Source organism: Tauraco erythrolophus, chromosome 2 (assembly GCF_009769465.1).
Source record: "Tauraco erythrolophus isolate bTauEry1 chromosome 2, bTauEry1.pri, whole genome shotgun sequence".
In the NCBI taxonomy this organism is placed as follows: Eukaryota; Metazoa; Chordata; class Aves; order Musophagiformes; family Musophagidae; genus Tauraco; species Tauraco erythrolophus.
Genome location: NC_141466.1, coordinates 45,030,547 through 45,054,014, shown reverse-complemented (window position 1 = coordinate 45,054,014; position 23,468 = coordinate 45,030,547). Strand labels below are relative to the sequence as shown.

At 39.7% G+C, this 23,468-nt stretch overlaps 1 protein-coding gene across 4 annotated transcripts in view; it reads right to left on the bottom strand.

The window, feature by feature from the left end:
• Positions 1–2,840: 2,840 nt before the first annotated feature.
• The window catches only part of HMGCLL1 (3-hydroxy-3-methylglutaryl-CoA lyase like 1), an 84,620-nt gene continuing 63,992 nt past the window's right edge, over positions 2,841–23,468 (bottom strand). For all 4 annotated transcript variants that reach the window (XM_086608321.1, XM_086608319.1, XM_086608318.1 and 1 more), the window contains 2 exons: positions 7,202–7,327; positions 2,841–2,954 (listed from right to left, as the gene is read on the bottom strand). In XM_086608321.1, coding sequence (XP_086464447.1) covers positions 2,841–2,954; positions 7,202–7,327 — 240 coding nt within the window. The remainder of the gene's footprint in view (positions 2,955–7,201; positions 7,328–23,468) is intronic.

The following is a 23,468-nucleotide window of genomic DNA, read 5'->3' as shown; positions in this document are numbered from 1 at the left end:
TGATTTAACAGTTACCCCGCTTGAGTGCACAGGGACTGTTAAGAGCCTTGGAACTGCAAACTGGACAGCCCAGATACTGAGAAGCCTAGGATGCACTACGCACAGAAGCCTATCTGAAAACTCCTCCAGAGTGTAAGGGTCTCCTAGTGCCAAAGTTAGCAATTCTTCATGGTAGTTAGGAATACAGATGTCTAGAACTCCCAAAGAACTGAGCAGAGCTAGTTTTTTTATTCTGTAGTCTATGTTCTACATAGGTATTTTATTTAATGTAAAAGTTGTGGTAGTAGTGAAACCACTCACTTCTATCTAAGATGTTGTAGTTAGCATACTTATCAAAAAAGTGGACAGTATCAGTTCAGTTCCTAACTTGGCCTACAGCTGAAGCCCTCACCACCGTCATCAAGGAAAACGACCCTTATCTGTTGCAGAGCCGTTTTTTTCTTATGATCTTTCTCATTTCAGGAATTTTGAATTCTATCCCACTCAGTGGCACAACTTCATCCAGATTTACTAGAAAGTACGTTCCTTTTCAGTTCTGTATATAGCCTGGTGGTTCGATCCATTGATTAGGATGCTGAAATATGTGCAATGGAATTTCCTCAGGCTGAGTAGCAAGCTAATCTCAGATCAATTGTTTAGGCCAACATTCAGGCTTTAATTAAAAGGTGGTTTGCAGCACAACTACTTTTGTTTCAAGAGGTGAGGTCACTTTCATTCTGTGAGAAGGTCAGTCTTGGTCATGTCAGTTAAACATACTCAAAGGATCTTGGATGGAAGGACACTCATCAGGCCCTACATGAGAACGGCACACTTCAGCTTGATATGAGCTAATTCTGTGCCTGCACAGAAGCAAACAAAAGAGGAAATTTTATTGTTAGACAGGAAAGTATTACGGTGTGGTTAGTCACCTTCAGGGGTAAACGGCATCTGAATTAGGGAGTCCTTAGGATGTCAATTCTGGCACCTCATTTAGGCTTAATTACTAATTATTAGACTAAGTACAACCTAAGTCTTGCTGTAGATCCCTCACTTCTTCATTGGCTCAAATCCATTACAGAACTTTTAAATCTGTGAATGGCTCAAGACTCTTTTTTATTAAAGCTCGTGTTCTTTGAGGACAGAGCATTTTCTGTGGTGATTCAACTACTCACCCAGAGCAGGCCAAGCAAATCGGGCTGTTCATGTCTTTACGAGCACTTGAAAGCCTTCTCACTAGATACCGCAGGAAGGGGTGCAATTTAGAATTTTGGATTGATAGGCAAGACATTTTCTGCCCCACCTAAACGTTTCTTTGCTTATTCTTTGACCATGAGAAGAGTGAAACAATGTAGTTTATATTGGTTTTGACTATCATTACAGCATAAAGAGGACAGAGGTTTTATATCAAGTTTCTAGGTTTGAGTTACCTGGCATGCAAAGTTTGACTTTCTTAAGCTGTGCTAAAAGATCTCAGAAAAGGTTCACTCTGGAGTTTCAAAGGCAAGCTGAGACTCAGCTGGAACATGGCAGAGTTGAGTTCCAGACAAAAATGATTCAGCCTTTTCCTTCTTTTCAAGTCATGTTTCACTTTCTTTCATCTTACCTTTTTCCAACCTTTCATATTCTGGAGGAAAACAAAGAATATGGAAAAAGATCATAGCCCAGGGTTTTGGGCTTTCATTGTAACAAGCTATTTTCAGAAAAAATCAAGATTAAGTACACAGAGAATTACAGAAGGATCCTACATGAAGAACCAATAACAGTACTGATGTTTCATACTGAAAAAATGGCAATATTTTTGTGGCGCATTTGAACAGTTTATAGGCAAGATAAGGCTCTTCTTTGAATTTGTCCATTATTTATCTAAAAATGACAATGCAGTTTGCTGGCATCTTGCTGAACTAAGACACTGAAAAGTACTATATTGCTATCAGTAGAGCACAAAGAAAAATTGTCAGTGGTTCCTTTTGTGTAAGCTAGTCCAGCAGAATACTACTATCCTCAAAAGCTTCATGACTTGTAAATAAGAATGTCAATTCATAGACTATAGGACAAAAAATCAAATTGTTCTGTGAGATTCTGGACAAAAATTTAGCCTCTTCTACACTACTACTACCCTGAACGATCGTTGAAAACCTTGCCAATTTTTAATCGCATCATAGTTTTAATATAGTTGATGAAAAAAAGCAACTACAACAAATTTAACATATGTAACAAATGAGGAAATTTGCATTAGATTTGGAGGATCTGGCAGACTGCCATTCACCACAAAGCCTTGGAACAAGATAAAGTCATCCATATACTTAACAGATGTTAAACAAAACAAAAATTAAAAAGTGCTATTGCTAATAAATTCTTATGGTGAATTCAGATTTGGCTTCATGTTCATAACACAACTGACTTGACAAATGAAAAGTAAAGATTCAGATAAATAAAACACATAATAGAATGGCCACACACAGTGTGGGATCTCATAAACTACTGCAAATATTTGTACTGTTCTAAAAGTCATCTTGATTAAGAATTAACTATGTATTTGCTGCTTCTATTCAGTTTTCCTGAAAAGAACTAAAATTCAATTTAAAACATGGTAAAATGTCCTGATGCCTATACATTTTTTTCATCTGCAGAAGTACCAAGCACAGGGTTCTGTACTACAGTCATTTATTTCTTACTTTCAAATCAGACAATTCATGACAAAACAGTACAGTACAGTAACTCTTCTCATAATAAAAAGCTATATATGGGTTCCATTTTGGTTCTTTGCTGAAATTATTTTCTTATATTTGTTTTCTTGATATGAATGTCCTCGGCCAAGGTAGATGAGAAATGTAATTAAGCTCAAAAAAAAAAGAATCCATTTAATTGATAGTTCCGGTATTGAAAGAAGCTTGTGCAACCTTTGAGTTAGTTTTCTTGTTCAAAGCTGTACAGATGAAGTTTCCAGCTTCCATCACTGTATAAAGATTTACTCCCTAAAAAAGAGGTGAAAAACATTAAGAATAATGAATGTGCATGTTGAAAATCTTAAACTCCATGTTTTTTTGCTGCAGGGTCTAATTTTTGCAAACAAAGGACCTGACTCACATCATTGGTCAGTAATGGAGATCAGTAGAGTTACAGCGATGTACAGAATAGCCACAGCTTCACTGCTTCCAGTTGTTTGGAAGGTTCTACCACTTTGACCATGATTACTTTTCCTAACAGCAGTGGACCAAACACCCTAGTAATACCTTTCAAACATGAAAGAATCTGGAATGAAGAACTGGTATAACAACTTGAAAAAGTTGGAAGAAAAATACATGCTTATAGATATCCCATTTGCTGCTCAGGAAAATGGAGGAAACACACCGAGTTCAATGAGAAACAGGATCCTGCATTCTCCTGAATAAACAGAATCTCCGTCTTGATGAAGTTCTTTTTAATGCAAAATTGCAATTAACATTGCTAGCACAACTGAGCAAAAAATTGCAGCTTCTTGATCTGCCCATGCTAAAAAAAAATGTTTCTTGAGCAATTAACTGTGTTTTAACTAACATAAGATACATATCTATGCTGCTTGATTGCTAAAATGGAATCAGATCACCAATCAAAGAGGAAAAAAAACGCTGCGTTACTAGTCTCCTGGATTACTCATGTACAGTAAAAGTTTTAGAGTTAGATCATGTAAGTCATGTAAGTACTTGCTCCAAAGATTGGAATTTAGAAGCCAATAAAGTTCTTGTAGAAGGGATGTGAAAGGGGACTTTGAAATACCAATACACTGAGCAGTCACATAAAACTGGGAGAAGCATGTCACTCAACATTAAAGAGTACAAGATGCATTGCACGAGAAAAACGCTTCCATAACACTTCTCGATTTATGCATTCGAGTTCAGACCAAGACCTGATTTAGATGCTTAATCCTTTAATTGGATCTAGCACTTATTTCCATGTTCTACAGTAAACTTCACTGTTTTCATTCTTGGCTAAAAATGTTAATGAGAATAGGAATTACTTGACAGAAATGTAATCAAAAACATTTTTAATTAAAAAAAATGCTTCAAAGTTTCCAATTGGCCCTAGTATATGGCACCATCTAAAACATACTGTTCAAAGACATCCTTTTATAATTGTCTCATTTTAATGCTGTTATAACAAGGGTGATTTCAGCTCTATCTGTTTATCCTTTATTGATCATTACTTAGGCTTAGTTTATAGAGTGTTATTGTACATAATGGAATCTAAAAAATTCTTACAGCATCTGTGCTTTTTTACTAGGAAGAAATGAGAAACATAACACCACAGACATACTTGGTAGTTAGATTAAGGAAGATGGCAAAATAAACCCCTCAAAACACACAAAGTTCACATTTTCAGCACTGTAACGCTGCATATTGTGATGCATGTTGATAAGAAATATATGTTCACAGTTCACATTCATTAAATGGAATACAAGCATCTCTGCCTTTTAAATTGTCTGTCTTAGGTAAGAATCGTGAACCAAAGAGGATTACCATGAGGGCACAAAACCCAGAATTCACAAACATGACTCACAGATGGTGATGGGAAAAGATTCATGACAGGTGTTTGTAAGGTTGTTGAGTTAAAATAATACGTCTTCAGATAGATACTCAGAAATGTACTTAAGTGTACTTGACAACCACTCCATATATCCAGAATTATTCCTTGACACCAAGGAATGAAACCATGAAACAGAAAGACAAGTACCTCCAAGAGTATCTATGAACTTGGATAAGTGCCTTAAGTCAGAAAAGCTTCTGCCAGAAGGCAAAGTCCTTTAACTCTCATTGATTTCAGTTAATCGGTTCTCATCCAGCATTCATAAATATCAAGTCTATTATCTCTCTGAACTTCAGTTTCAGTGTCAGTGATGTGAGGCTAGTACTTAGTTGCTTCTCAGAAAGGCTTATTGTTTGCCAAGCACTTTGAAGGCATCATAAGCACGAGCACTACTGTAATTACAGAGGAACCATATAGAAACTGTTTTTATAGAAAGTAAATGTCTCCTGACAAAGTTTCATAAGCATCAATGATCTATGACATTATTATCTACCCATTACCATGGTACAACCAATAAATCTCTTTGTAGATGGGCTTCGCTAGAAAAATATTTCAGATTTAGCCTGCTGGAGATTCATTTCATGCGTCACTTCTTGGTTACATGTTCTGAAGAACAGTATAGAACAAGCATTAATTATTATTTCGATGTATCCAATCAATCTGAACTCAATAATGTATGCTAAAATACTGTCCCTCCTTTGGTTGACAATTTAAGTGACTTCAGTCAACAAAATGAAAGCTTTAGCGCACAGCTGAAAGGAACAAATGGACATTAGTATTTATAATTTCATTTCGTGCCATTACACAAAAAGGGTCATATTAATAAACTTTTGTGATAATGATTTTACAGAATTGGCCATGGTACCAAAACCAACCAACACTGCAAAGACCAAAGCTCATACATTAAAGTAATAATTTTGAGGCTCTGTGTCTCTCATCCAGTAAACCATTCTTTTCTTAACGGTCCAGAAAAGGGTCAAGAAGCAAAGCCTTGTGTTTTCCTATTATGTAATTTAAAATTAAAAAAAAAAAAAAAAGGATAACTAAGTGTTTGGTATGTTTGATGGTGAGATTCTTTGGTATCAACCTGTAAGACAAGCTAGATTCCTGCTTGGACATCAGATCATTAACAGGCTAATAAATCTTATCAAAAAGCCTAGAACAAGGTATATTTCATTTATTCAGGTTATTTTTATTTAAGTGTTTCCTTCTGCTATGACTTAGCTGGAAAAGTCAATGGATATTTTGCCCAAGGAAAGACTAAACTGAAATCCCAAGTCTAAGGTTCACAGCAATGTCAAGTGAAATACATTTCTCCTCCTTATTACAAATAACTGTATTGTTTCAAAATAAACACCTTCTTCATGAAGAAAGCTATCCCACAGCATATACAAACAGTTCAAAACAGAGTCCACTTGAACAACGGACACTTTTCATCAAACCTTTTCTAAACAGGTATCTGACTCTGCCCAGAACTCCCTAAGAAGCACATGAAAGCAGATAAATATTACAGTGAACTCTGTAAGGCACTAACTATGCTTTAACAGTGCTCAGGGGATGTTCAACTCAGAAACAAGTTTCATGATCCTTTTACGTCAAGGAACTCCATTGGCATGCCTGTCACACTGAACTGCAACCGACAGACAAGTAGTAAGCTCCCCAGTAACTCAGATATTTGTATTTCAGATCTAGACTTTACAATTTCTTTCTGCAGTAGTTTAAATACAAACCATATACGTTGGAGCTTTGGCAGCTCTTTATACGTTCTCCTTTGAGCCTGACTCTCAAAGTTTACATCTAAGTTAAAGGTAAAGTCTTTGTATTGCTCGAGCTAGTACAAACTCATTATGTCACGTTTCCAGAACAAGGACGACCAACAGGAAGACCAAAGAGCACATTCTTTGGAGAAGGCAGCATGACTTGGTTCCCAGGAAAACAGAACAATTAACATGCCAACCAAGCCAGGGATACTAACTGTGTGCTTTTGAAGTGGGGATGCTCACTGGTAAGGTTCATTAAAGCTCAGCTCAGTGCAGATAAGCTGCTTTGCTCTCTCTCCTTCAAGAACAGGGCTGGAAATAAAAATGGCTGTGAAGCCTTCTAGCCAGTAACAGATTTTGTACAATTTTGAAATACGTTCGGTGGATACCTGGGAAATCGCAATGTCCTGTGCTTGGACTCCAAACATTACAATTTTTTTCTAATTTGAAGCCAGAAAAAATGATAACGAATTAGTAAGTACTATGAACCAAATCCAAAGCTCTGCGAAAAAAGCTGAGTTCTGTTCAGTCTTTCCACTGAAGAGCTGATCAGGCTCCTGGGGCAATGTCTACAGGAGTAATTTTTTTGTGGCTACTGAGGCAGAGCAATGACTCAAAGCAGTTGCTGCTGAGCTCCTCAAACCTCCAGGTAGGGAAAGGGGAGTTATTCAAATTCCTGTCAAATACGCGAACCAATTCTATTGTAAATTGCTGAACTGTGGAGACAACATCATTCATGTTATGTGTCAAGTCATGTTGAAGCACTGAGTTTGCAAAAACTATTTGCTCCCAATATTTTAAGGTACAGCACAAGAAATTGTCAGGTACGTATCATATGTTTTCTAGAAAACTATTTTTGTTTTCCTTAAAGTCTTAAGTAGAAAGTAAAAATATCTTACTGTATTGATCCCCAGACCATTAAGCATGTATATCACATCCTCTGTGGCTACATTTCCCGTAGCACCTTTTGCATAGGGACAACCCCCCAGCCCTGCAACCGATGAATCCACTACAGCAACTCCCATCTGGAAGACAACAACACAAAAATGCAACATCAGCGCAGAGTATTATTTATAATTACTCATAAATAGCAGGCTATACATACTAGTTACCATGGATAAAATACATATTTCTCCACAAATGTTTCGAGGAGGAAATTCCTTGTAACGGCGTTAGTCCTGACATCTTTATAAGGTAAGACTCATCAAACACAGGATGCGGAACAGAGAACTAGTGGTTCATTACATGTGACTTTGGCAGATAAGATGATTGCTGTTTTAGAGCCAGAGTTCCAGGTCTTTTCTCTCTTTATCTCTCTACGTGTTGTTTTTAAGTAGTCTGTATCTATTCCTGCAAAGGTGTACATGCAACCAAATATAATCAATGTGTTTATTCAAATTGTAATTTGAATAAAGTTTATTCAATGTGTAATTTTAAGCATATGCATAAGTCTTTGCAAGTCGGAAGTCTTAATATTAGCATCTGATTTACATGTCATCCATTTGAGACATCTACCCTCTACAATGTGTTTCATATTAATGGCTATTCTTCCACAAAGATCTTCCCTCCTAGCATTTTCTCTCTTTTCACTTTCTTTTCTTTCCTCTTTATTAGAGATCATGAAACCACCATGTAAATAATTGTTTTTGTTCTTGTTTTAGAGGAAGACTACAAGGTATTTTCACCCAAACTGAACACCACAATGTAAAGAATTAAATTTTGGCAGATCTGTTAAAAAGTTCATGAGTTTAAATCAACTGGAAACAAAAGTTTAAAGAATTTTAGCCTGGTGAGTCTGACCCATTGTTTCTCATATTCACCAGCCTAGAAGAAAACACAATGCCCAAAAAAGCAAATTTCACACTCTAGCACAGTCCTGGAGCAGCATTCAAAAGCCTGGTTTTTAAGATGTTTGGAATAACTGAATAGATTGACTATCATGGAAGTTCTCCATAGATACAGGTTCCAATCTTTACTTCGAATATTTTTTTAAGGGAGTATTTGATACACAGAAAAGTAACAAAGCTGGTGAAGGGTCTAGAAAACAAGTCCTGTGAGGAGTAGCTGAGGGAACTGGGGTTGTTCAGCCTGGAGAAAAGGAGGCTGAGGGGAGAGACCTTACTGCTCTCTGCAAATACCTGAAAGGAGGTAGTAGCGAGGTGGGTGTCAGTCTCTTTTCCCAAGTGACAAGTGACAGGACAAGAGGAAAAAGCCTCAAGCTGCATCAGGGAAGGTTTAGATTGGATATTAGGAAAATTTCTTCACTGAAAGGGTTGTCAAGTATTGGAACAGGCTGCCTGGGGAAGTGGTTGAGTCACCATCCCTGAAGATATTTAAAAGACATGTAGATGGGGTGCTTAGGGACATGGTTTAGTGGTGGATTTGGCAGTGTTAGGTTAATGGTTGAACTCAATGATCTTAAAGGTCTTTTCCAACCTAAATGATACTGTGATTCTATGATTCTCAGCATGTTCACGATAAAGAATAGTAAACCAGTTATCAGCTCTGCCCAACAGATAATATTAAATTTCCTATGGGATAAAGCCTTCCCTAGGAGATTGTTCAGGGAGGGAAAAGAACTGAGCCTGTAATTTCCACTGACTTGTTTAGCGAGCTCTTACATCTTCTTCTTTCTGTGATTATATTTGAAAATAAAGCTGAAATTGGGAAGCATTATTTTCTGTTTTAACATGTTTGGTATGTGATCTAGGACACTGACTCTCCCTTGTCAAAGAAAGCTCTTCAGACTTCCTCTTGAAGATTAGATGCCTTTGGAGGCATTCAGGCTCTAGACATAATCAGAGGCAGGCAATACTGTTAGGCAGAAAGGTCATCAGGTCTTCAAAGACACCAATTTCTCTCTATCTTAAGCACCCTATCAGGTTCTCCTCCCCCTAGGGCTAATTTAGGCAGACATACACCAAAAATGTATAGGAAGTCAGGCAGACTGAATCAAGGTGCAATCACAGCTCAAATTCAGGACAGGAGTTCCTGTGCAGAGGTAATTTTTCAAAACTCCAACTTTGACATTGGGTCCAGAGAGATTCAGAGGTTAAACCCTGCCTGTTACTCACATATACAAGTCAGTAAGATCAGCTTAGAGGCCTGACTGCACAGCAAGCTGATTTCTGTCACTCTTCTTCTGAAGGACCTACTTGACTCCACAGGCTAGGCTGGGAGTCTGAGCTGCTTTTTCACAGCGGTGAATACAACTAGCTGCCAAGGTAGGCAGAAGACAATGTCCAGCATGTTGCAGTTGCTAAGTCCTCTCTCCGAATATACCCATCAGTGGGTTTTTTTCAGTTCTGAAACAAACTTCCCTACCGTTCTGTTGCATTTGCTTCTAGTTTTAACAGTGCTTTCCATAGTTTTATCATTGGCCTTACAGGCTCTTTGAAGTTCCAACATTTCTGGAGGGCAATAATAAAGAGTAATGCAATGAAGTGTTGTCCCAAGTCTTTATTCTGAGGCAAGGAACATTTTCTCAAGCTAGGTAGCTGCTCAAAGCCTGTAATAAAGACCTCCAAGGTGCCGAGGTGCATCACTGTGACAGGCAAGACAGTACTGCTTAATATTGCTCACACAATGAAACTAAGAAGGGATATTGTACTTTAAAGTACACTAATCGGTGAATTATGGAGTGAGTCATGAAAGTACGTTTCACATTTTAGCCACTTGTCACACACTTACACACTTTGTTTGTGTAACCCACCGGTCAGAAAATGCGTTATACAACACATCTGTGTCCAATACACAAAGGATATGCGTTTATGATAGCTTTCAACTGGAAATTCTGTCTCTTTTTGCATTAGCTGCTAAAATTCATACATTTACTCCAGAAGCCATTGCCTGAAGCTCCACAGTGGCAGCTGTCAGGCTTGTAAGTGTCCGGGCAGAAATACACCTAAAGCCTCTTAATGGAAAGACTTAGGGTACAGTGAAGGTCTGGGGAAGAGAAAAGGGGACTAACATGTAAAAGTGCTGGTATGATACAAGCATGCATCCCACCACTGTGTCTGCTCTTTCAGGCTATTTTTAAGATTTCCATCAGAAATTACTATTTCAGGGATGAAAATGTTGAAGAAGGTGTCCTTCATGGGAGTTTCCTGCTAGCTGTCAGGTTACGTAATAACCGCTAGAGCATTCTTCTTGATGTACTTATTTTCAGTAACTTTTACATGGGGATAAAAGCTATAAGAAAATAATGTGCTGAGGTACATCTCAGCTATACAGGTCCTAAGGAAGATTAACAAACTGAGAAACAGCTTTAGTAGCATATAAGCAGCCACTTTGTAACCCCAGTGCATTATCTCATGAAATGCTTGTTGTTTTGCAAAAATGGGAAAAATATCAACTAAATTGTATTGGTGATAATTAAATCAATAATTAAGTTTGCCAGTTCAAATCTGAGGAGAACCTTCTCCAGTGGGGTGTCACCTATGTTACTATCAGTAGCCTACTCCAGTGCTTCACAGGGTTCTCACTGGGAGAAAAAACAAGAAATAATACACTGCCAGTGTTAAAAGCTAGTGTCTTCTAAAGGAATTTGATAATTTCTTGATATGCTTGTACAAACACTTGTGATGCCACTCTAGTTCTGTGTTTGCAGTGCAAATCTTGTAACACTGGGGTGCAAGTTGCTTGTTACTGCTTGTTGAAAGTGTCTGTGAATACATGGAGGGGTATAGGAATACCACAGTAACATAAAGGTAACATGAAATACTCATCTTTGTCTAAGCACACCCTAGTATTCTCAGGCAGCCTCATCTGGGTTAATTCAAACTGCCTCCACTAGAAGCTGGAGTGTGCTTGGTCATTTTAGTCCAGCATACATGCAAGAGCATAAAAAATGCTATCTTCTGCTGGATAAGCAGTGAGAGCAGTAACCTCCAGATGATGGACAGTGATAATTATTCTGTCTTTTAAACCCTCAACTTCCCTGGCTAAGCAGAAAAAAGAGACAGTCCAGCCACAGCTTTACGTTGGTAACATCCTTGGTACGGCAGTTCTCATCCTAGTACAGGACACTTAAACCACTACTTCCCAGAAGCTGTGCATGAACATGTTTCTGTCTCTATAACGGTGTCTGCATCAGGATGCATTTGCTGTTTTAACATTCAGCCAGTTGTAGACAAGGTCTTGACACAGTGTATATAATGCAGCAGCTCTGCCTGACCTCCAAATCTGACGCGTCTTCAAATGAGTGCTCTTAATATGCAATGAGTGGGTGTCTCTGCCTTTAAGATATTGTTCTTTAAAGTTCTCTTCATGACACTTCTGAGAAGATGTCTGTTGCAACATACTGCTATTTCAGCAGCAGGCTCAGCTGCATCTGTCTGCTCTTGCATGTGGTATGGGCAAATATAATGTGTTTTCTGATTCCTATGCAGAATCATTGCAGTTCATCTCCAGTGTGGCCCCATTCAAAAAGACCTTAAATAATCCATACTCCAAGGTCTGTTCTAACAGTGCTAAAAACAGATGTTGGAAAACATCCTTCAGCAGCTCTACTAACTAATTTGGAGGTTAATATTACAGCCCAGCCTGTCCAAGCAGAGTCTGAAATAGCACCTAATAAATAACTTCTCTGCAAGTTTGAGCAGCTATGAAGCTGTTTTGCTTTTGCAGCCATTAAAAACATAAGGGGTTCTAAAAGAAAAGCTAAAAATTGACATAATGTGTAAAACAAGGCCTCTTCCTTCATCACATGTCCTGCATTTGTCTGGCTTTTAAAGGAGATAATGAGTTTCAAGCCTTTCAGCAATCTGAGCTTGCAAAACATTCACTGTCAATGGGAGATCTTTAAAAAGCCCACAGTCTGGTTGTCACTTCCTAACAGGCACTAAATTGTGCTGAGATTCATGAGAAGTTGCTCTGCAGCAATTTGGTAGGATATGTCCTAGACGAGCACTCACTGAGCTGCTTATGTATAGATGTGTGTGTGGGTGAACAATGGCTTGGCTTCCAGGACAACTTCAGTGCTCCAATCTTTTTTGACACTTGCCGAGTTTTGATAATCATTAAATTCCTGACAGTGGTTCCTGAACACCTTCCAAACTTTAGCTTTGGCTAGCTTTAGCTTACTCTCTAGAGAAGGCAGAAGACTTTTTGCTCCTGTCCCATGCTAACTTCCTAATTCCCCAATGAGAGAGCAAGGAATCAAATTCATCACCTTTGTCAAATAGCCAGTTTTAACAGGAAATCATTATTGCCAGTGAATAATAAATGCTTCATGTTTCTTAGTTTGCTCTGCTACCTCCCCATAACTTCTTGTTGGGACAGTCAGTCTCCTTCCTTCCTTATCTTTAAACCTGGCTTCATCTGACAGAAAACTAACTTTGTCCCTCTCTTAAAAATGGCAAGATCAGCATCAGCAACTCCAGGGATGTATGAGGCATAAACCAGAAACTGTAAACCAGGTTTCTCATAAATTGGGATTTTTTTTTAACTATGACATTTTGAAACCAGAATATTGAGGATCTCAGACATGTATAAAATAGGTACTAAATAGGAAAAGATTAGTTTTTCCAGAAAGCTTTGCAAAATTTTGCAAAGTTCAGTACCACAGTGCCTTAAAGATAGGTGCGTATAGATATGACAAAATATGAGTATGTTAGTTCAGGATTTGTTCAAGGAAGGGAGAAGGAAGGGACGAAGAAGTAAAAGGAGGACCTACACGAGTTAGGTCAAACACTGTACACCCAGAAAGGAGCACAAGACCAATACTCCCAACTGTTCAACCCTGCAGCCCAGTCAGTGCCTAGCTGGCACTCTTGGCATGGGGCGGTACTGTCCTATTACTGTGCCTCTCTCTCGTCAGTCTGCTACCCAACACCACTTGGTATGCCATCAGGGAAAATTCCTCCTGTAGAGATACAGATAGAAATAGAGAGATAGAAATATAAATAACTCTGCCAGCAGCACTTTCTAAAGCACCTTTTGAGACCCTTCTCTGAGTTATATTATCAAGCTGTCTAAAATCAAGGCTTGCCATTCCCCTTTATTTCAATAAGACAACTGTATATAAACAAACATTATTGTTGTATTTGAGCAATTAGAAGCATATATTTCTACATATAAGGCAATAAATCATAGAATCATAGAATGGTTAGGGTTGGAAGGGACCTCAAAGATCATCTAGTTCCAACCCCCCCGCCATGGGCAGGGAAATCCTCCACTACACCAGGTTGCCCAAAGCCTCATAAAATAGGACTTCTCTCTGTGGAAAACCCTGAAAGTTAACTACATTTCCTTCTTGTTTCTTCTTCTCTCTGGTCTTGCTAAAGATTAATGCATCATAAAAGAAAGCACTACTTTTCAGAGTAAATTCCATCGCTACTGACCACAGGGTGTCACTGTTACACTAAAATCTATAATTTCCCAGTTCATTTAGTTAGAAAATTAATACATTCAGCCAGAAAAAAAAAAAAACCAAACACAAAAAACTTTTCTCCTGAAACATATTGAGATGCAAGCGATTTGTGGGCAGACGTGCTGCATTAAATAGGTTAATATAGCATTCCTTTAACTTATTGCACACATCTTTTCATATTGCTACTGACACATTTATTATAAGCAAAGCTGGCAATGACATCTAGAGTTAAAGTTCCCTAACACTTTCCATCATAAGGGCCCTACTTTCAGTTGTTTATTACTTCGTCAGCCTTTAACTTCAGGATCTTATGTTTTCCATGCCTCGTCTTTGCCTCAGGCTGGGTTGTTTTGGAAAGTTTTAGTGAAAAATGGGATTGACCACTTCCGAGAAAAAGTTTTGGGGAAGAAGAAAGCCTTACTATGCTAATATTCAATAATTCTAACACCAGCTTCTTGAAGATATTCTTGTAGCTTTGCACTCTTAAATTTAGCACAGGAGAAATACGGATTTTAGGAGATCACACGGTCTGGACTTAGCTACGAGCTTAGGAAAGTTCCACCTCATTATCAGGAACTGGTCAGCCTGGTAGCTAACATGCCTGAGGGTCAAGAGAGCAGCAGCTGACCATGCTCTTTCCCTTAACCTCAACAAAGAACTGTGAAGCAATTTCTCTGGAACGCAGTTGGAAAACCTGTGTCTGGCTGACAGTGCATCATCACTTGCACAGAAAAACCTCTCACCGACAGGCTTGAGCAGCTGACAACTGTGTTGCGGAACCAGTTCTTCAGAGAATGTTTATGGATGTTTGGGGGAAAACCATTAAACATGACAGACTGGTTCTGAGATTTTATAAAGCGTAGAAAGTCCTAATCAAAACCCTAAGCCATAAAAAAAAAATATTGGGAAGCAGATGTTCACAAATCACTGTTAGTATTGACTCTGCAGGCATATTTTACTTTGTTTTTTGAATACATGCACTAGTTTATTTACAAGACACCCGAGTTTGCTAATTTGGGGTTGTACGCAATTTGAGCTGCTCCCCTGCTAAGGATCACGGTTGGACTCGATGATCTTCAAAGTCTCTTACAATCTAAACGATATTATGATTCTATGACCACAAAACCTGCAGGGGGAGCAGGAGGCACATTTCAAGGTCTCATCGAAACCCATGAAGATGTGACGACCATCAGAGCACTGAGCCACTTTCCAGTCTCCCTTTCTTCCCCTCCCCAAGCAACCCAGGGCATTACCAGATTTCCCAATTCAGCTGCTGTTGATCTGGAGTAGTTATTGCCCCAGATGCTCTTCAGCAGAAGTTGCTGCTCTGAAGTAAACCTCTGATTTGTCCGCTTCCTATGTCTTGTGAAATAATCTGATCTAAAAATGCAGACTATTAATTTTATAGATTTAAGTTTGGACATGCGTCCAGGTGACAACCAGGTTTTTGTCACATGCTACATGCCAGTTTAAATGAATGAGGGATTTGAATGGACAGGGAAGACAAAAAGGTTACTTAACTCGATGTAAGTTACTGAGGGTTGCTCTGGAGAGGAAAAGTTTGGTGGAACTGGAGAAAGCATGTTTGGAACTGCTGGCACTAGAGGTCTGATGAAGAAACAAAATCCACTCACTTTGCAAGGGATAGCTCATGGAGGATAAGCAGAGTAGAGATGTATCCACCAAAATAAAATGGCTGAATTATCGGACATCTGCTGAGAATGAGTTGAATGAATGATGGAACTACAGGTGAACAGAAGAAGGTTCTGTTTGAGATGCAGACTGCAGGAAGTGCACTTCACTGAGAGTCACAATATTGAGAAAGGACAGAGTGATACTACAAGAACGAGGGAAAGACACAGATCCAGCATTTGAAGGGCACGTGGCAAATGCGGAACATACGAATCCATCAATAAAAATGGCAAATCTGACCTGAGCATCACAGTACCTGAAAAGACTACTTTTTCTGACATTCAGGGAACATATAACCTAGTTCATCTACCTTAGGTACCCCTGTTATCGGTATCTATATCTTATAAAGAAACTATGAATCATTTTGATCTCATTCAGTCCTGGTTAGCTTCTGCCAACTCCCAACCCTTCTAGTTACTGGAAGACCAATTTCTGTTGATTCATTCTGCAGCTTAAGCTGGGTGGCCAAAACTGTTCCTGGAGCTCTAATTTCCCACACTTGGAATAAACAGAACATTTTCAGGATGATGCATGTCATGGTTTGATGTGGAGGGGGGGGTGGTTCTGGTGGCAGGAGAGGGGTTTTGGTCCCTGTGACCTCCCCGGTTTTGGAACCGGGTTAGGCTTAGTTCTGGCCACCAGATCAGACTGCCATCCCCCTCGGGATTGAGCCAATAGGGCGCCTCTGCGAATTGCCCTATTTAAGTCAGGACAAAGGGACCGGAAAAGGTGCTTTGCCCAGGATCGAGCAGAGAAGGGAGGAGGGCACTGCCCCCGCTCCCTGGCTCCCGGCCGGGCAGCTGCCTGCGTCGGGCCGGTGCCGCCCACGGAGAATGGCGGCGGCGGAGCCAGCTGGGGAACTCGGGGGCACCCCACTCCCGGGGTGCCCACTGGGCTGAGTTCACCCGGAGAGGACTGAGATCTGAGAGAAACAGCTGCATCGACAGCAGGTCAGTGAGGATGGAGCGGGAGGAGGTGTGCCGGAGCCGAGTTTGCCCTGCGGCTGATGGTGAGATAGCAGGCTGCCCCCCTGCAACCAGGACGGCCTCGGTGGAGCAGCGACCCACTCGCAGCCCGTGGGGAGAAGATGCCTGAGCCCGAGGATGGTCGTGTTGGGGTGCACGACGAGGCAGAGAGGCATCTGGAGTCTGCGTGACGACCCACGCCGGAGCGAGTGGCTACAGCTCCCTAAGTACCCGAGACTGTGGTAAAGCCCACACCGGAGCAATCTGTGGGGAGGGATTGTTTCCAGTGGGCTGGACTCACGCTGGAGAAGTTTGTGGATTTTTCCTCGTGGGTAGGGGATCCATTGGAGCAGGGGAAAAGGGTGTAAGGACTCCTTCTCCTTTAAGAAAGAAGCAGCAGTAACAGCACGGAATGAACTGACCTGCACTCCCCCAGTCCCTGCCCCCTGCGCTGCTGGGGGGAGGAGGTAGAGCCGGGAGGAAAACGAAGGGGGGGGGGAAGGTGTCGGTTTTAAGATCTGGTTTTGTTTCTTTCTGTCCTCTCAAGTAATCGGTTTTTGTTTCCCTTTGTCCTTCTAAGTAATCATTAATAAACTGTTTTGCTTTGAGAAAAGCTCTGCCTGTTTTGCCCAGGACCATGGTTGGTGGGTGCTCCCTCTGTTCTTGTCTCAACCCTCAGTCCCTTTGTTTTTTTTTCTCTCCTCTCTACTTTACTGGAGAAGGAGAGACTGTGTGAGTTTTAGTTGCTGGATCAGCCTAAAACCACGACATGCATCAAGTGGCATAAGACACTAGCTTGTACCAATCAGAGCAAACACAATAGGTGGGTGGCAGAAAACATCTATTTTTATAAAATAAATTTGTAGCGATCATGGCATTTATAAGAAAGCTGGGAAAGCAGCGCAGAACTATGTCATTCCATGATAGTATTATGGTACTCACTTGGAGTACTGCGTCCAGTTCTGGAGTCCCCAACATAAGAAGGACATGGACCAGTTGGAGAGGGTCCAGAGGAGGGCCACGAAGATGATAAGAGGGCTGGAGCACCTTTCCTATGAGGACAGGCTGAAAGAGTTGGGGCTGTTCAGCCTGGAGAAGAGGAGGCTCCGGGGTGACCTTATAGCGGTCTTCCAGTACCTCAAGGGGGCCTACAGGAAAGATGGGGAGAGGCTGTTCAGGAGGGCCAGTTGTGATAGGACAAGGGGTAATGGTTTTAAAATAGAGGGAGGTAGGTTCAGGTTGGATATTAGGAAAAAATTTTTTACTATGAGAGTGGTAGAACACTGGAACAGGTTGCCCAGAGAGGTGGTGGATGCTCCATCCCTGGAGACGTTCAAGGCCAGGTTGGACAAGGCCCTGAGCAACCTGATCTAGTTGGAGATATCCCTGTTCCTTGCAGGGGGGTTGGACTAGATGACCTTTGAAGGTCCCTTCCAGCCCTAACCATTCTATGATTCTATGATTCTACATCAGCATCAGGGCATCTAAAGGAATGAAATGGTAACAGCATTTAAAATCCCATCCGACTTCAATTCAGCCAGAGCCCTCACACAGCAGCACCTGACTCCCCTAGAGCCAGGAACATCACCCACCCACGAAAACCACTTTGGTTTGACATTCATTCTCCATATTATCTCTGAAATCATACTCACCTGCCACCCAGTCAGCAAAAATGGGGACCTCCTGTACGTCCCCGGGGCTCATGTCCAGATGTGCTGTGGAGCCCTACAGAAGTATCAGCTCCCTGTCTTGCTTGGGCTAATCATCTATACAACATGTGTGATCTTCACAGCCTGAAAACCACCACTGGCTCCTTAGTGTGGAAGGAAGGGAAGCTCAATGGACCAACATGGCTGGAGGGGACCCCAACATGGCATCAGGAATTCTAATGGGTTCTTCAGGGGTCTGAAAATGTATGCTAAATTCAACCTCTTCTCTGTCTTCCTCTATGTAGCTAATATTGATGCCTGCTAGTTCCAGTACAAGGACATTTTCTTCCACAACTAATTCAACTTCACCCAGTGCTTCCCACCTCAACTCTGTAACGAGCTTCCACACTTAGAGTGAAAAGACCTTTTCAGATATTAGTGACTTTTAGTATTGTTCCAACTCACACCTTTAAAACCAGACTGACACTCGTTCTCCTGGATGTGGGGAGGGAGCAGTTGGTAAACATGCTCCAGCCCAAGTCTCCCTTGTCTCTGCCACATTCCAGAGTGTCTGCTGAAGGTTTTGGCTACTATACCAAACATGATGGCAGTAATGACATATTAAATGATCTGTTGCACATTACCATTTAAAGTAGATGACTACTCCTATCTCATGCTTCCAAGGCTTTTCCTCTGATGTCAGTACCTATGCTTTCCAGAAAGTTGCTCAGGTTACTGTTGTAACTACTATAACATTTTCCTTCCTATTTCATCTATTTAATAGGAATCAAGCTAGGCTAGAGTCAAACTTTTTTCCCCCGCTCTCAATAACCATCTCAGAAAGACTTAGCTGACTTAGAAATGGAGCAGATTCAGCAGTGGAGCTAAAAATAAACCCCACACGCATCCAAACACAAATACATCCAACAGTCTAGCAGTGCTACTATCCTAGCTGGGGCTCGTTTTTTTTTTTTTCACTTTCCTTCTAAATAAATATCCTAACTATTGGGTAATGTAGGATACACAGGCAGTGAACCACAAAACTTCTGCCTATGGCTTTTTCTCACTTAAGACTCAAACTGCACTCTGCTTCACAAACACATGGCGACATCTAAATGGAAGATCCTGCTGAAGTTTTAAGTTTTTAGCTACTTCAGAAACACCAGGATGGTGGTGGGTTCTGTGCACGTCCCTGAGAAACCTTAGCCCACCACTTTTCAATCAGATTTTGCTGCACTTTCAATCTCCTTATACAACAGTAAGATTTAAAGCCCCAGTAGCACAGTTCAATTGCTTACAAAAGTTTGGTATTTTATACAGACCTAAATCTCTTGAAACTCCTCAACTTTATAAAAGTGGATTGGACTAATTCTTACTTTACTGAAATCAATATTCACTGGAAGCTTGCTTGAACAAGGGCATGGGCTTCAAGACACTATCAGTAGCAGTAGTAGTAGTTCTAACCTGTAGTTGAAGTTCATAGATTTGACTCCTCTTGCAGATCTCAGTAACAATCAATGAAATATCAGAACTTATTAATAAGCAGGCAGAGATAAAAGGACCTGATTGTATCATAGAATCATACAATGGTTTGGGTTGGAAGGGACCTCAAAGATCATCTAGTTCCAACCCCCCTGCCATGGGCAAGGACACCCTCCACTACACCAGGTTGCCCAAAGCCTCATCCAACCTGGCCTTGAACACTTCCAGGGATGGGGCAGCCACAACTTCTCTGGGCAACCTGTTCCAGTGCCTCACCACCCTCAGAGTGAACAAAACTCTGTTTTCACTTTTTAACTGTTGTTAAGGTTTTCACCTTTTTCGGGGGGATGGTGTGCAAGGGAAAGCAATAGTTCTGATAATTCCTGAGGCTACCTATTTTGCAAATGAAGATATTTGAAGCTTTCTAAAGGAAGTCACACATTTTCAACAGGGTACACGTGTTATAATGATATAATTTGCTACTTGGAACTGGGAAATCACTTTAACTTCCATGAAGTGTATAAAAGTGTTATCTTTATGCATTGTTTTAGCTGTTCAGATTAATTCAAAATGTACTACAAGGATGTGCAGAATTTTGAATTCTAGTTTAGTTTTTCCATAATCCAAGGTATATTTTGCATTTCATATTAATATACACAAGATAAGCTTCATACTTACAATTCATAATATATGCTTATAGCAGTTATTTTCTACTGTGAGAGATTCCTCTTTCTTTTTATTTCTGGAGATATATCTCAGAACAAAAATGAAGAACTGTGCATCGTATCTCAAGCCGAACAGATCTATATGCCCATCATTCCCTATCACTCCATATTAGATTTAAAGTCCAAGCCAAAAATAATTTGTACAGTTAATACTATTAAATAAAAAGCTGTGCTTTTTATTCAGGCATAACTACTATTTTGAATCTCTCAATTCTATTTTCATAATCCCCTGAGTGAAACAATACTTTATTCTATTTTAGTACGTAGGACGTAAGGAAATTAGAGATTCTGCTCCCTAAAATTCATCGACAAAACATACTCAGCATAAAGAAAAGTGAATTGCCAAGACGTATGGTAAACTGCCCTCAAAAAAAACCTCCTGGCATTTATTACATCATCTGGATTACACAGGTGCATATCTATCTTCTCCCATATTTGGAAAATAAAGACTGCATTCTCCATTCAAATGCTTTTAACTTATTTACAGCTAGGTCTGGAGACTTAATATTTATCATCACAAAGTATAAAGCCAAATGTCCTTTTTCTTCAGGAGCACCAAAGATTAACAGATTAGAATGTTTTCCACATGTCCATTTTACTGTCAAGAGAATATTAAAGAAGTTTTCCAGCTTCCGCAGCTCAGCCAGATGTCAATGGATCCCACAGTGAAGCAAAATTGGCAGAGTAGCCTTCTCATGACCCCGGCATTGTTTTATCAAGGATCAGTTTAAAAGTATAAAGGGCCATTTCTTGCTGAGATCTGTAATGTTTTTCAGCCCTTTTCCCCTGCAATTACACAAAAGTGCTGACTTTGTTGAACTACTGATATGCAGTAGTGTTTCTTATGACTTCTCTCACACTGTGCTGTAATTGCTGTTTGTGTTGGCACAAGAAAACTACCACGTCTTGTTTCCACTGTACATTTCCGGGCTCTGGTTTCAGTAACATCAGTGTAGGATATTGTACTGGGCATATGTTTTGTTGTGTAAACATTAACTGGTAATTTACCCTGTCAATCTCCACAGTATGGCCTCTAATTACCAGAAGTTGAGGGGCTTCGGATGGACATTTTATAAAATATTTACAGTACTTCTTTTTTCCTTCACTGGTATCTGTGTTCTGAAAAGCATTGCAAGGAAAAAAAATGCAACATCAAAACCCATAAACCAAACCCCAACAACAAACCCAAATGCATTCATTCTTGCACACCTCATTCTCTAGAGGAACTAAAGACCAGGTTCTCAATTAGTTGAGAAAAAGTTATGGCAATATTGCGGTAGATGTTATGGTATTACAAAGTATTAGATACTTCTGTTTTCTTTCAATTTGATTATTCACTTTTACATCTTCCGAAACAAAAAAAAAATAGTATATTATTTCTATTAGTACTTTTTTCCTTGAAATTCATTCTCACTAAATAGACCCTGAACTTGCAAACATGCTTAATTTGATTCAAAACTCAGACAAATGCATTTAACAAATGGGACCACTAAGGTCTTGTTGGAAAATATAGCATCTACTGCAACGATTCAGAACCAAGGAGCAACCTCCCTTTAAGAGCTCTGGAGTATATGTTTTAGTCATTCATCTATATAATTTCAAGGAAGTAGAACTTTCCATTTTGTCCTAAAATATAATGTCTTGAGTAGAATTCCAGGATGGCATTAAACAGTTAATAATTACAGGAATGTGACCAAAGAAGATGCAATCAAATAGGGCATCTTTTTGGACACCATAAGCAGAATGAATAAAATTTTCACCATGATTTTCATTATAACATAGGGAACTCAAAAAAAGTGTCACAGTTCTCAGCTTCTCCTATTCCATTATAACTGAATCAATCTTGCAATATTCATCACATTAGAATATCTTAACACATTACAATACTTCCAAAAGAATCTTCCCTTCCTATACATTGACTAATTAAGTGGTAGCATTAAGGTGGAGAGCCACAAAATGTGATGTCTTGAAAATTTTTTTCCCTTATTTAGAATAAAGTTCCTTTTCTAAAAAAAACAGTTTCGAATTGCTCATCTAATATATCTGTCAACAGTAAAGCCAGAACACTTCTTTTGTTTAAAAAGGCATTCAACTTAGCATCTTATGTTTTACTATAGATGCACATTATATTGCCTTGTTAAGTCTGCTTCTATTCTGTTTATTCTTTAGAGGAAAAGATACTACATCAAATTAAAAATTCTTAACTATTGTTGCAACTCTCTGTGCACAAGCACAATCTTACTGTCACGAACACAGATCAGAGAAAAATCTTTCTTTCTGTAATTGTTTACTTTATACATTTGAAAGGACCTTGTGTTAAGCAAATCACATCATTTGCCTCTGACAATATGTCACAATACAGCACTTGCATTAAGCAACCAAAGAGAAAAAAAATTAAATAAACAGGAAAATATGCAAGCTGGCAAAAATTATGGAGGGTATAAAACTATCATTCATTTATCATTGAAAATGATCAAAAAGTTTTTATTCCTGAAAGCCTGGCTGTTTCAATTTGTACGGTAATATTTCAAAACAAAAAAAAAAGATAAATGATTTGACTCAGGAGACTGGTTCAGTGTTGCTTTTGCACAGCACAGAAAGAAAAGATGATTGTCATACTTTAAGTACTGCATCACCTTTGGTTTCTGTCTTAACTGAAGAGTCACCTTCGAATTATTCCACTTATGCAAATGGTCACTTGTTCTAATAGGGCTACAAAGATCCACCCACGACACTCATTTAGAGTGAGTTCAGGAACTTCAGTCTGTCTGGTCATAGTATCTCCAGATTTTCTGCAGTTTCATTTACCTTAGGAAGCACCCTGAGAGCTTGTTTAAAGCCACCTAAGGTATCTCAACAATAGGAAGCGTCTTTCCCTCCTTCATTGTTTGCTGGATGATAACAAAATTGGTTCTCAGGAGCCATAAATATGCAAGAATGGCCAGAGGTTTAGTTCCACCCCCTCAGCACAGCTGTCTGCAGAGCTGCTCAAAAAGGAAGGAAGCACCATCCTGTAAACACTGCGCTTCCCTACTGGAGACACTGGGATTTCTGATTTCCCAGGACTGTTCCTGCCATAGCAAACTCCTCTGACCCTTGCTTGGGTCTGAAAGCCAGGTTCCATGCAATACCCTCTTTTTTCAGGCAGAAACTAGAGCAGACACACTCACAAATAATGAAAGGCAATGAAAAGAAACAATCATTTCCAAGTGGGAAGCACTGCAGTGATCCTTTCCTTACTTTACACTTGCTGTAAAACTTTAAGAAAAACTACTTCAGAG